This window comes from Drosophila yakuba, chromosome X, assembly GCF_016746365.2.
Source record: "Drosophila yakuba strain Tai18E2 chromosome X, Prin_Dyak_Tai18E2_2.1, whole genome shotgun sequence".
NCBI lineage: Eukaryota > Metazoa > Arthropoda > Insecta > Diptera > Drosophilidae > Drosophila > Drosophila yakuba.
In genome coordinates, this window is record NC_052526.2 from 7,322,523 (window position 1) to 7,336,160 (window position 13,638).

At 40.7% G+C, this 13,638-nt stretch overlaps 2 protein-coding genes across 5 annotated transcripts in view; both read left to right on the forward strand.

Annotated features, from left to right (window-relative positions):
- Nucleotides 1-736: 736 nt before the first annotated feature.
- Nucleotides 737-1,291, forward strand: LOC6524552. The gene has a single exon (XM_002100373.3). It carries the CDS (start codon nucleotides 798-800, stop codon nucleotides 1,149-1,151), a length of 354 nt encoding a protein of 117 aa, XP_002100409.1. The 5' UTR covers nucleotides 737-797; the 3' UTR covers nucleotides 1,152-1,291.
- A 3,181-nt stretch (nucleotides 1,292-4,472) lies between these two features.
- Nucleotides 4,473-13,638, forward strand: part of LOC6524557 — a 93,786-nt gene continuing 84,620 nt past the window's right edge. For 3 of the 4 annotated variants that reach the window (XM_039377872.2, XM_039377869.1, XM_039377868.1), the window contains exon 1: nucleotides 4,473-5,174. Coding sequence is in view for 1 of the 4 variants with exons in the window: in XM_039377868.1 (XP_039233802.1) it covers nucleotides 5,173-5,174 (2 nt within the window). In the remaining 3 variants the exon portion in view is untranslated. The remainder of the gene's footprint in view (nucleotides 5,175-13,638) is intronic. The other variant, XM_039377870.1, reaches the window with a different exon arrangement.

The following is a 13,638-nucleotide window of genomic DNA, read 5'->3' on the forward strand; positions in this document are numbered from 1 at the left end:
TCAAAAGAGCATTCAATTTCCATTGTGCGTTCTCCATTCAGGTGCATCACAATGCGGCCTTTAATTTGATTAGTGCTGCCAGGAGATTCCGACGAGCTTCACATTCTCTGAAATTAGTCCAAAATGCCAACGTAGTTAAAGCTACTATTTTTCCTGCAATATTTGTAGGCTTTTCAGGCTTTATTAGTTCGGTTAGCTGAAAAGTATAGGTTTAAATCTTACTTGAAGTATTAAATCGTTATCAAATACATCAACTTTTCATACACCCCTCGCTGTTTAATGTTTAATAATCGTCAGAATTTGAAATAAACAAATACGAGCTATCGAAATACAATGATTTCAAATGATGACTGCGCCTTATGTCAGCAACAATCAATTTGGATATTATTTAATCAAATGTAATGGCAAAAGAATATGATATCTCGTTAATTAACGACACAATTAATTTATGAAACAACATTTTTGTAATAAGCATCAAATATGCACGCATGAAAAGGTTCAAAAATGTAAGCAAAAAAAAAGGGAAGAAAAAGCGCATCAAATTGTGGCTATAAATTATTTGGAGTTTTAATTAAAATTGCAAATGCTGAGCGTAGAAAAAAAAAACAGAAATTGCAAAGTGAAATTGCAAACGAAATTTGTCAGTTAATTAATTTCAGCTAAAACTGAAGAAGAACACATCAATAACAATATTGCCTAATAAAAATTGAGGTAACTAAATAATTCCTATGAAGTGTGCTGTGCGATTCCATTTCGATTGACATCGACGTAGTGTTTCCAAATTCCCTCTACGAATCATGTCCAGCCACCAGAAACAAATCAATGTGTATGTGCCACCGATCAGTAGTTTTCCGGAGGACAGTTTGCTGGGCGGCTATGGACTGCAGGATCGCATTGAGTTGCCCAAGACCACCACGGAGGTCCTTGAGGATGTCCTCGATGAGCGGGACGCGCACTTTCTCTACGTAATCGATGGCCAGGGACGGCTGTTGGAGCATATACGTTACTACGGGAACGATTACCGGATGGCACTGCGTGAGGCCCTAACCACGAATGTCCTTGACCACCAGGATACTCACCATCAGGATTTCCCATTGAATCGTGAACAGCCGAACGAAGAAACATACCAGTGCACACAACAAATAAATTAACTGTTTCAATTAGAGCACTTCATCGATGCTCGATGGCCGGAAAACCAGGTACAAATTCGCTGTATTTCCCGCGGTGTTTGGTAATGATGAAACATGCTTACATATAAAATATAGGCAGTTTTCAGATTTGATTCAACGAATTAAGTCTTTTCATGAAAGCCATGGGTTTATTAAAATCATTTATCACTTATAGATGACATTATCAATTAGTCTGCTTGTATGTCGACTAAACGGTATGTTTTTCGATACTTTTGGAATTTTTGTAAAAGTTATTTTTCCACTTTGGACTCTGGCGAGCTATTTGCTATGTACCGCATTTCGCAGCGTACATATTTGCACAACAGATGAGTCACTTCAACGAATTTTTCCCCTTTCTGACTCACAGGAATGGTAGATAAAAATATTTGTATTTACTTTCTGGTCACAATTTCTGATAAATGCAATTTTTTCATTTGGTATTATTTTTTCGGTTGAAGAATGAAATGTGGAAAACGAATTACATTTTCATCGGCATGTGTCGGGCATGCAGATGGGATCTGTATCGGTGTTTGCATCTGCATCTGCATCTGCATTCGCATCTGCACCTGAAAATGAATCCGTATCTGCAGGTATTTGCGTGAGCTACTTCATTGCATAATGGGGTTTTTATGGCCGGGGGATTTAATATGTTACCGATTCACACTAGAAATGTGTAAAGTCCTGTTTAAAGAACTGAATAAACTAAATGGAATTGGCTAGCAGTCGATATCTGTAAATCATCAATAATTAAATTATAGTTTTAATAACTATGTATACTCAGTTGTTACTCACATCGAAACAGTTTATTTTAAATGTAGGTTTTGTAAACCACGTAACTAATTTAAGAGGTGTGTGCATCAATAAATATTCCGCTGGAAATATAGAAAATAATTACACAATATTTACCAACACATTCGTGGGCAGTTGAATTCGCATGTCCCTGTTAATGCCGTTCTCGACCCTCATGCAAATTCGGATAATTGAGCTTGCACAAGTATTGTGTATTCGACCCGTTGCCACAGTTCAATTCATGTCTGCATTGCTACTGGATGCCCCCGTTTTAGGATCTGAATGGACGGGTATTATGTTAAATTTGATGTGTGTGTGTGTGTGTTCGCTATGGCAACTGGTCAAAGGGCCCTAAGAAGGTCGTGCCAGAATATCTTGATAACTGGATAACTGGACTGGAATGGCACAGCCTGCACCGCACTTAAAGCCTTGAGAATTGTTAAAAAAAAAAAATCAAAGAATTCAGTTTCATTGCCATGGAAGCCAATTTGTCCATAAGTAAACACCTGAGCCCCCAATGGAGTCAACTCAGCTGAATACCATTAACCATTAGCCGGCCTAATTGGATGGGTTACATATGATTTTTGGGCGTGAATGTATCTGGGATCTGGATTACTTTGTCGTCTCGTTTTCAATGAGTGCCCAAAAATCTCATATTGATTGAGTTTTCCACGTAGAACCATGAAACACTTTCTGATGTACAAAACTCCAAAGAAACTTTACAAAAAATGGGCTTTTACTGCCAGTGATTCGCTAAAGACTTGTGAATTTAATAAGATTGATGCAAAATGAATAAGTTTATCTTAATTCAAGGAACAATATTCATTTAAGCCCTCTAGCTATGCTATTATACTCGTAGTTTCTGAAAACGAACATGGCCGATCGAGTCGGCTATTGATCCTGAAGCATATATTAATATATAAAATAATATTATATATAATATATTAAATAAAATATATGATATATATATGAATCAGTTTTAAAAACATTTTGAATACAGTGATAACCAGTTACGAGACTAGCACGTAAATAGCAAAGCGTTGATTCTCAAAAAAACAACCCCACTGAAAGTGCTGAATCGTTAGGGCCAATCCTGGTGGATTCGAGGATTCTCCGCCAGATTTTAGACGCCTTCGCGTCTGGGGCATGCGCTGAATGTGCCCCGGGTGCGAGCGAGATGGCAGCCATGGTGCGAGCGGGACGGGGCAAGGCCGACGAGCGGAGTAATCGGTGTCCTTGGCTGGGGAATACGACTCGACTCGACTCGCCTCGACTCGACTCAAGGCTAACCTGTTGACAAAGTGCATATTGCGCATACGCCCCGTACGGCGCACAAGTCCAACAGGTAAGCCGCTGGCGTAGGCGTTGCACATCCATCCACACACAGTCATTGCCAAGCGTCGCCCACACACATAAACGCACACACAGACACACACAGACATACACACACACACAACCTTGCCGTTGGCAGTCGGACCTATCAAGGCTAACAGGGCGCCAATAGCATTGATCTGCGTAAATCAAGTTACCAGAATTACTGCCAGCCCCATTCGCACTGGACACAATTGCATTGCCCCATTCAGCAACTGCAGTCAATGGTCATTAATGGCAGTGCAACAACAAACAACCACTTATCACTTATTTTACAGATTTTCATTATAAAATGGTTACATAAATTAGGAAACTTTCGTAGATTGAACTTAACAACAAACTTTGTGTATGAATTAAATACAAAATTAATAAAAATAAAATTACTTATAGTTATTGTACATTTATGTACTTGTTTAAATAAAGATGATGAGTTTGTGATCTGATTCAGTTAATTTGTATTTAATACTTCTTCGCAGAAGACGCGACGGCAACAAGAGATAAGCATTTAAAGGCAAAGGCTTAGAGATCTATATTTAATCGCTCGCACAAACTGGCTTTTCCATGACATTTGCGAAGGCGTTTTGAAAGGATTGGTCGTGTTTGAAAAGAGTGGCGCCCCACAGAAGTGCCACCAACGGCGGTTGCAACATCACAAGAAGCCGTTTCTCGTGGCTCGCCTTTTTCCCCGTTTATCAGCGATTCAGCGAGCTGAGCTCTCATTTCCCCTCAAGTGGCAGCAACCCCAAAAAGAGAAAAAAAAATCAAAAAAAAAAAAGAAACGAAAAGTACAAGTATTGTTAGTGCCACTCCATCGTATCACCTGGTCGCCACATAAGCCTGTTGCTGTCGCAGCTGCTGATGTTGCTGCTGCTGCTGATGTTGCTGCTGTTGCTGCTGTTGCTGCTGCTGCTGTTTCGACTGTTGCTGCTGCTGCTGCTGCCGCCGTCGTCGTCATGGTCGTCGTTACAGTTACACACTTTCCACTTGTTGTTCCCGGGGGGCGGACTGGGCGCTCTGGGCGGTCTGGGTGGATATCTTTGGACTGCTGCTGCTGCTGCGGGGCGGGGTGGGTTTTTAGCCGAAGTGCCGAAGTAAGGACCCGCCACACGAGGTGGCCTCGTCAGTTGGCCAACTGCGGAGCAACAGATGCTGTTCAACATCCAAGCCAAACGGTTGTGTGCCTCGCAACAGCAACAGCAACAGCGACAGCAACAGGAGCAACTGAAGCAACTGAAGCAACAGCACGGCAGCAACAGCAAACGTTTTACAGTTGAACCATTCAACAAGAGAGAAAGAAGAAGCAACTGGGAAACGTGCAACAAGTCACAGGACAATATCATTTTTTTTCAAAGTGCCAAAAAAAAAAAAGTATACATATGAAGTGTGTTTTCTGTGTGTCGAGTTTACAATATACCAGAGTATCAGAGTATTTATTTTTTTTGTGAATTTGAAAGCAATGCAATAGTTATCCGAGCACCCCCATCGAATCACTCAAATTACCTGATTACACTCACGGAAGTACAACAAACAAATCAGGATACCACATACCTGATCTACTCATCATACCTATAATGTATAGCACATTCTACCATTGAGCCATTCACTGAGGACCTGACTAGCAACAGACGCTTTAACATTGATCAAAAAATCAAAGAATCAAAGATTAAAATACTGAAATACAAGAATACAGAAATACAGAAATACAAAGGGAAATAAACTCTGATGCCAGGGTGATTTTAAATGCGAAAGCGGAGGGAAGAGAAATCATAAGCCAGCAAGGTAACCAAAACAGAGGAATCAAATCTCAAACGAGGCTGCAGACAGCAAAGAAGACAAATTTACCATGTAAGTTGAGAGAGCACTCTATAAAAGACACCATATACTCGTATATATTTCGGTTGTAAGGTCTTAAACATTTTGCTTATTTTTATCAAATTATATAAATTATTTTGCATTTATTTGTTTCATTTACTTACAGCTTTTTGTTTGTTTTTTGTTGTTTGGCCCGATGCATCAGCATTGCATTAATTGCTAATTGCTAAATCGCCAAGCTATTTAGCAAATTGTTTGGCCGCCGATAAATCCAAATGCCGCAATTGTTCTTGGCAATTAACATTTGAAGTTTTAGCCGCAGGCGAAGCATTCATTATATGGCAATTGTTATGCAAATGCATTAAATAAATTAGGTTTCCCGTGCAAGGACATATTTGTTTATGTTCAGACGCACAAACCAAAAAAAAAAAAAACACAATTGAACCATTCAATTACATTTGTTTATGTCACTTTAATTAACTGAGCGCAAATGTGAAGCTCTGCAGAATAAAAAAAAATAAAATATGCAACATCCAAATTCAAAAAAATAAAGTAAATGTTACATAGTTCCCATTACATTCGCATAGAGTAATTTGTCCTAATTGACTTACACAAAACTAAGACAGCAGAGAACATGCTCTCTGTAATTTTGATGAGTTATCTTAATAAAGATAAAGACCTTCAACTCAAATTCAACTCCCCAAGTGATTTTTACTTCAAAGCCAAAGCTGATGTAAACTTTCTGCTCTCCAGGGTATTTTTGCGAAACATTTCCTGGAAATTTTTGTTTGGTTAGGGGAATAGCTGTTGCTGATGCTTAATCGCAATAATCCGAATAAAACAGAAAAAAAAAAAGCACACACAAAATACAGTGAGTTCTGCTTAAAGTTGAGCCAATTTTCCGGTTAATGTTTACTTGCCAGTTGAGGTAACTTTGTTTCGAATTGGCAACAATTTACCAACTCATCGGAAACGGAAACACGTCTCCGACATTTCGCTTAGATAGTTTCGACTTGTCTGCGAAGTTCAGATTCCAATTGCCTCAACTCCATTTGTCATTTATTGGTTTCTTCGTTCAAATTGCCATCACCTTTGCCCAGGTAAGTACATTTAATATTGTATTTCTAGCCTCAAATTACGGCCATTGAATGGCCTAAGATTAAATGGTTTGCTTTGTGCACAGGAATTTGAGGCTATTTCAAAAATGTGAGGAGTAGTTTATGTTTATTTTCATCTTTCATCAGGGCAAGGGTTTTCAATTTGTTTTAAACATTCCTAGGCATACCAATATTTATTTAATGTACAGCGGCAGTATATAAATCAAATATCTTTAAAAAATATATTTTCTTACGCAATCAACTGATTGGTTTCAACTGATTAGATGGCATACGTCTAGTTATTTTGACGAGCTCTGCTACTTCTCTGTACATCACAGATTTAACGTGGGCCTACGACTATTGTGCTAGCTTTCTGCTTTCTGCTTTCTGCTGCCCGCTTTTGGGCTGTAACCAATTGTTAAAAACTTTGGGGGGTCTTTTGGGCACAGCTCCACCATTACCCCCAATGAGTCCACCTCAACGGGGGCATTGGGCATTGTTCCTGCCCCCAAAGAAATGAGCATTTATTTATAGAACCTGTTTACACAGACACACCGCCCCGCAATGATTGAATCGACTTTCTCAATGTGTGTGTATGTGTGTGTGTGGGTGTGTGTTTTTGTGTGTCGACGCCGAGTGCCAAGGTGGGCACACATGGGTTAAAGAGTGGGGGATGGGGGTAGGCATTTGTTCGACAAGCATTTGTAAAATCAGGGACATTAGGAGGCTCCATGATGCCTGACTGGCGACGCTTCGCCACTGCTAACAATATTCCGAGATTTATTTCTCTTTGGCTGAAATAATATAAGTTTCATAGATTAAATGGAAAAGAAATCCAAAAACTGCCTTTAGATCTATTCTAAATCTATTTAAATCTAAGCTAATTTATATGGTTTAAATGTTATTCATCAGAGATTCATTGCCATGGTCATAATGTAAAAGTTAAAGCTGCTTAGCGAAGGCAGTTCATTCGATTGGTTTCATTTGAAATCTGCTTAGGCTTGAAGCATTTCTCTCAGTGTAGACACTCCTTGCTGTAGCTTCTCTGCGACGCTCATTAGTAGCACATTTACCGAGTACGTGATTTAGCTGCAAATGTGCAAAGGACCGTCGGTCCGAATGACTGACGAAACTGAGTCGCCGTAGCATAATGATAACTGTTGCTCATACTTGTTATAGCCCCCTTGATCCCTGCCCTGGATCACCCCTACTATATGTATGTATGTGTGTGTGTGTGTGTGTGTCCTATACCAAGTCTCCCTTGGCATCCCATCTCCGGATTCTTGGCATACGACATGTGTACGATGGGGAATTCGTACACACATTTGCATTTCGGATGCGATGCAGTCGCAGGGAAATGTGGAAATGGGAAATGGGAAAGCGGAAGAGGTAACTGGCAAAAGTGGAAGTGGCTGCTTTCTTACTCTCCAGCGGTCCGCAATTCACTGCCGAATGCAGTAATCATATTTCATAAGTGAGTAGAAATTGTTGGCCTTAAAGTTTAATTATTCAATAAATATATATATTTTTTGGATGAACATTTAACTTGCTACACTTAAAACTTCCCAACTTAAACGGCGCACCTTTTGCAAGGACGACGAGAAAGAATCCTTGCCCATAACCGAGCAAAAAGGAGCTTCGCATTGTGTTTCGAGTGACAGTATCTTTTTGGGTCTCCATTCAGGCGAGGGCATTCCTTTGCCGCCAGTTAACTGCCATCGATAAGTGGCAAGGCACTTCTACAAGAATGGCTTAAACACACACACACACACACACACACAGACATGCTGGCAAACTGATCAATGGCTGTCACATTTCCGGTACATGGCAGAGTTTCCGGTGCAGAAAGAGCAAGGCGAAAAGTAGGTTTACACAGTCCCTTCCTTCCGCTGGTCACACACGAAAAAGGGCAAATAAAACCAAAAAAAAAACCAAAAAAAAACCAAAAAAAAAGGAAAAAAAACACGCACCTAACGTGCTACACTTATGGTTCAATGAAATTTTCACTCAATTACGCTTTAAGACTTAATACTCTAAATTGAAGCAAATGTCTTCAACGGAAGTGGGCCAGTCAGTCAGCTAACTCGCACACACTCACAGACAAGCCCACACACACACACTCATGTTCAGAGACTACCAGACAAACACACACACACACAGGCACCAACTAAACAAACATATTCTTTATCGTGGCTTCCTGATGCACTGCCTTTCTCTACCGCTTTCTCCCACTTTCACCGCTGTCTGTGTGACTGAGTCTGTGTGAGTGCCACTACGTTGTGTCTGTATTTGCGCCATGCAATGCAGTGGTTTTCATTTTGCCCACAGGAGCATCAACACACGCGTTCTGTTCAACAGTGCATAAGGCAAAGAACTCGACCAAAAAATGTCAAAAACTAATTATGGTTAATTGTGGAACACTGGTTGCGAAAGCCGCAATGTTGCGGTTCACAAAATAGGTATTAGTTCGCCATTTAATAATATACATATACATACATATATCTCTGTCAGGTGTGGCACAGCCATCGATTCTAATCGAATTTCGGCATTTCGGCGTCTCATAAATCACTTCTTGATTGCTTTTCCTGGTTTGTCAACATATTGAATTAAATACAACCGCAGCAGGCATTTCGTTTCCATGGGCATACATTTAATGGATCTGCGGCATGCCGCATTTATAATTAGAGCTTATAATGAGTGTGTACTTCAGTGCGTCTCATGATTGAATGTGGAAAGTTGCTTGAATGTTTACTTTTTTGTAGATATGTTCTTGCAGAACATGTACATTGATCTCGATTCGTTTGGGGATTTTTCGTTTACTTTTAATCTCTTAGAGTTTGGCGCACTTTTGGCTTATTCAACAGCTGGCCAAGAACTACATTTATCCCCAACTGACAGACCTGGGCTCAACAATTCCCATTAAAGCACACATCTACCGACAGTCGTGCATAATAGATTTCCACACACACACACACACACACACAAGCAGCACTTACAAGTTATTATTGCCATAGGGGAGCAGGACACTCACATACACACACTTACACACACTGGCACACACTGGCACACACTGGCACACAGATATGTAGCAGTCAGAGGACAAGGCCAAAGTCCAGATCTCACACAATGGTTTCCCATTCGATTTGCAAATGGGCGGGAGCAGGGGGTGGAGAGGTGGCAGGGCACTGAGAGGTTTGTAAGTAAGTTATGATCGGGACTTATATTGAAGATGGTGGAAGCCCAGGAGGAGCAGGGCAAAGTAATCCCTAACAACAGAAGGATTAGCCGCATTGTAAGCTCTGCAGCACATTAGCTGAAATACAACAGGCTGTCGGGCTTGAAAGAAACTTTCAACTTAAAATCAGAGAGCAAACATTTAAAATCTCTTTCTGTGCCAGAAAAGAGCATAAATTAATGTGATTTTCACTATATTATTTCAGTGAAACAGTTGAAGTAGAGTGCCTAGAAAAATGACACTCGGCAGCTTTGGTTCTCCAAAAAAATACCAATCTTTTCCTTGTCGAAAACACTTGAAGATGTTGTTTCCAATTCTGTGCAGATTTTATGGCATTTGAATCCATTCACTTGACTACCTGACTTTGATTTGAAATCTGATTGGCATCTACCGTTTGCTGTCTTGGTAATTTCATTTGGTATTCCCCATAGAAAACTCTGAATCCTTTTCTCGCGCTTGCCCAAAACTCAAAAAAAAAGAAAGTGCCAAAGTGCCCTGTAATGTTCGCGGTCCTTTCCTGGTATAAATAAATAAATAAATGAGGCAGCAGTCCCATCAATCCACCCTGTTCACTCGGCGTGCTCAACATCCGTGGCATCCTCGACATCCTCGACATCCTAGAAACATGCTACAAAATGCACTCAAGCGTTACAATCCTATCGATTGGATGCTGAAAATAAACGACCAGGGAGACACACGTATGCATATGGGGTTAAACTCGAAATGGGAGCAGCCAATGTGAATACACAAATGCCCAGGAAAAGATCGGTTAATGACTTTTAACGTTTAGGGCGCAGAATCTATAGTACCAGTTAAAATAAGCGGACTATCTTGAACAATATGTTTATATGAATTGTTGGTATGCCAAGCAAATCAAGTTGTATCCTTGCGCCTTTAATGAACATTTAATTTCCAGCAAGTAAGGACACGCTTTTGGCGCCGAATCATTCGTCCATAAATTGTTGCCCACTTGCAAACCGCAGTGGGGCGCGGTGGCACAAAGGCCATGCCCGAAGGCATTTCGCAGGTGGTGTTGGTGGTGGTGTTGGTGGTGGTGTCGCAGAGCCCAGAGAACCGCATAGAACCGTAGAGAAATTACCCGAAAAGCTGCCTGGTGAGCAGAGTCCCGCTACCCCGCTTTCACCAGCTTTCACCAGCTTTCACCCGCCACCTTGCCATTCACAAAAGGTGTATTCAAGTGTGTGGCATAGAATTGCCAGGCTGAATGCATGTCAAGAATTGTAAAGGCTTTTGCAAACGTCACACCTGCCACGCCCCCACTGCGTTCCATTGCCACCCAACCACCCCTCCGCCCCTCCGCCCCTCCGCCCCCCGGGCAACACAACAGGCCCAAGGTCACCGTCATCAATGGCAGCTTAATAATAGCAATGCCAGCGATGACAGGACCAACGCCAAGGCTAATTACATATGAAATCCCAGCTTGACGGACGTAAACTTAAATCGCGCAATATGTGTTGTTGAATTTCATTCAACTGAAACTGAAGGAAAGGACACCGACACACCGATTGGTGTTCGTTTTGATCTCTGTCCATTCAAGGATTTACACATTTCAACACATTTTCTTGACATCTCAATCAAAATGTCCATTCACAGTTGCAACAAATTAATTAGCTTCGCAATGAAAATGTTATACGAAAAAATACTTACTGCAAATGTATTTCGAATCATGCACATTCTTGAAGAGTAAAATGTTTAACAAGAAATTTATTTAAATGCAAAATGCTGTAAATTCCATTGCAAATGCAGCAAATTCCATTGCAAAGCTTCATTCCACGTTGCACTGCGCATCGAATAATGTTTATGCATAGAACTTCTGAAAAGAAATTTGCAGAGGAGCAAGGAGCAAGGAACAAGGAGCTAGTAACGTTTAATTCCTGAGCATGAAGCTCGTCGCGTTCAGAATGCATTTTCTGTGGCCAGCAGCAAATTATAATATTGCCCTGTCGCAAATTCCCCGATAATCCTCAGGTGGAACAACAAGCATCCGGTGGGTTGGTCATCGTGCACTCGTTCGGTGTTGCAATGCTGCTGTATTGGCTATTATGCCACAGGACTTACTCAACTCACACAGGACATTGTGTAAACAAAAATTCGAATAGCCAGCTAGTGTGCATGTGTGTGTGTGTGCGTGTGTGTAAACATGGGTGTTTGTATTCGGGCTCCTGATGTTAATTTAGATGCTGTGTCTGGCACTTGAGATAATTACAAAATGGAGACAAAACATCTGCGACACTGCCAGATGAGCCAGATGAGCTGGGTCACAGGTCACAGGTCACAGGTGACATGTCAAACGTTAAAACATCTCATTTTACGTGTGTTCCCTGTGCTCACTGCCCACCGCCACCTGTCCGCATTTAGTCGGGCTTTTCCCGTATGTGGAAAAGCGGTTTACAATAAGCCTGCCCCATTTGCATTGAGTCACTCACTTGAGTGCCACACTTGAACACACGAACGTAAGCCGCAATTCGGCTTATTAACTCGATTTAAGTATGGAAATCAATTAAGCAAAGAATTTGTGCTGTCAATTATTTGGCATGCAAGTTTCAAGTTATGCAGTTGAATATAAACAGAACTTACTGATCTCCTAAAATCTTTAAATGAAAAGTTGGTATTTTAAAGTGATTAGTTAATTTCCGTTTCCAATGGCCATATGTGCTGTACTCCCTGCTTGTGAAACATTCAATATTTACCATGTCACCTTTTCTAACACCTTATCTTTGCATTTCTAATTAAATGAAAGTTACAAAGTTAAAGAGTGTGGGCAGTGCAAAGGTGTACAAAGTTTGCACTGCGTTGCCTTGGTGAGTGAAGTGAAGGGGCAGTTGGGCGCAAATTTAATTTGCGACGAGGTGGTTCAGCAATGAGATGGTCAATTCGAAAGGGAAATGCTGCGATGCAGGGATGCCGTGATTTCAATCAGCAGAACAAAGCGCCACCAATCAACAGTGAAAGGGGAGCTTGATGGGAGGTCATACGAGCGCCTGAAAGGCAAAAATCAGGACTTTGTGCGTGATCCTGCGCCCAATTATACATTTTTACTGCCCCAAGCTGGCCGCCACTGCATTTAAAAATATTTGGGTAATTTCGCTTTACTGTTGCGAATACAGGGCATTTTAAATATGCGACTAACGAGGCCGGAGTAATCGGTGGCTCACATTTTTCTTTATTATAAATCCCCGGCATGTCAGATGGGTCAGATGGGTGGTCTTCGCCTCTCATGGTTAAAATGCCGCAAAATGCAAAATGCCAATCCGTCGTGGAAATATTTCCATGGCAGCGGCTTGTCCGCCCGACTTTGTGACAAAATATTTTGATTTAAATACTTTTGCCAGCGTGTTTTTTTTTTTCAGTCGTTGTTTGGCATTCGCTTGACATCGCTATTATATTTCTCACTTTTTTTTTTGTTTGCCATAACATCATTTACCATACCAGTAAAGCAATATGTTTTATATCAATACACAATACACTTAGTTGGCTATGATTTTTAATATGAACTGCGGCGAATCATTTATGTCTGAAATTCATTTCACATTTTCGTGAAATTAAATTCATATTTGAATATTTTTCTGGTTGAACGAATTTTTCCGACATTTTTGCCTGTACGCATAAAAAACCCAAATGTACCAGACACGTAATTGATTTATGAAAAGGAACTACTGATTTTAATTTGAGAAATATTTTTCATTTGTGTTCAGTACTGTGTTCATTTCACTATAAACCATTGGCAAAAACCACAAATCGTGCTGCTCAAATTGTCGTTTAGTAAATTCCGTGAACCTACAGCTCTATTGGTAAAAACAAATAACGATGCGTATGGGAATATGCAGCCCACTTTGAGCCAAATTGTTTGCCTTTCGTTGAAAGTGGGCAGTGGTACATATACCTACATACCTACATACATATATGGTATATGGTATATGGTGTATTCCAATATCATTCATGTCATATCCTGGCGCCTGAGGCAAACATGCATACATGCATGTGAAATTGATGGATCAGTTTCAGTTTCAGTTTCAGTTCGGTGGTATATATGTATGTTTCTCTTTTTGCTTTTGTTGTCGCTGGCTATATGGCTGTATGGCTGTATAGTTGCTCTTTTCTGGCCTCCATCAAGTGGCTTCTTCTCTGATATTTGCATAACGTT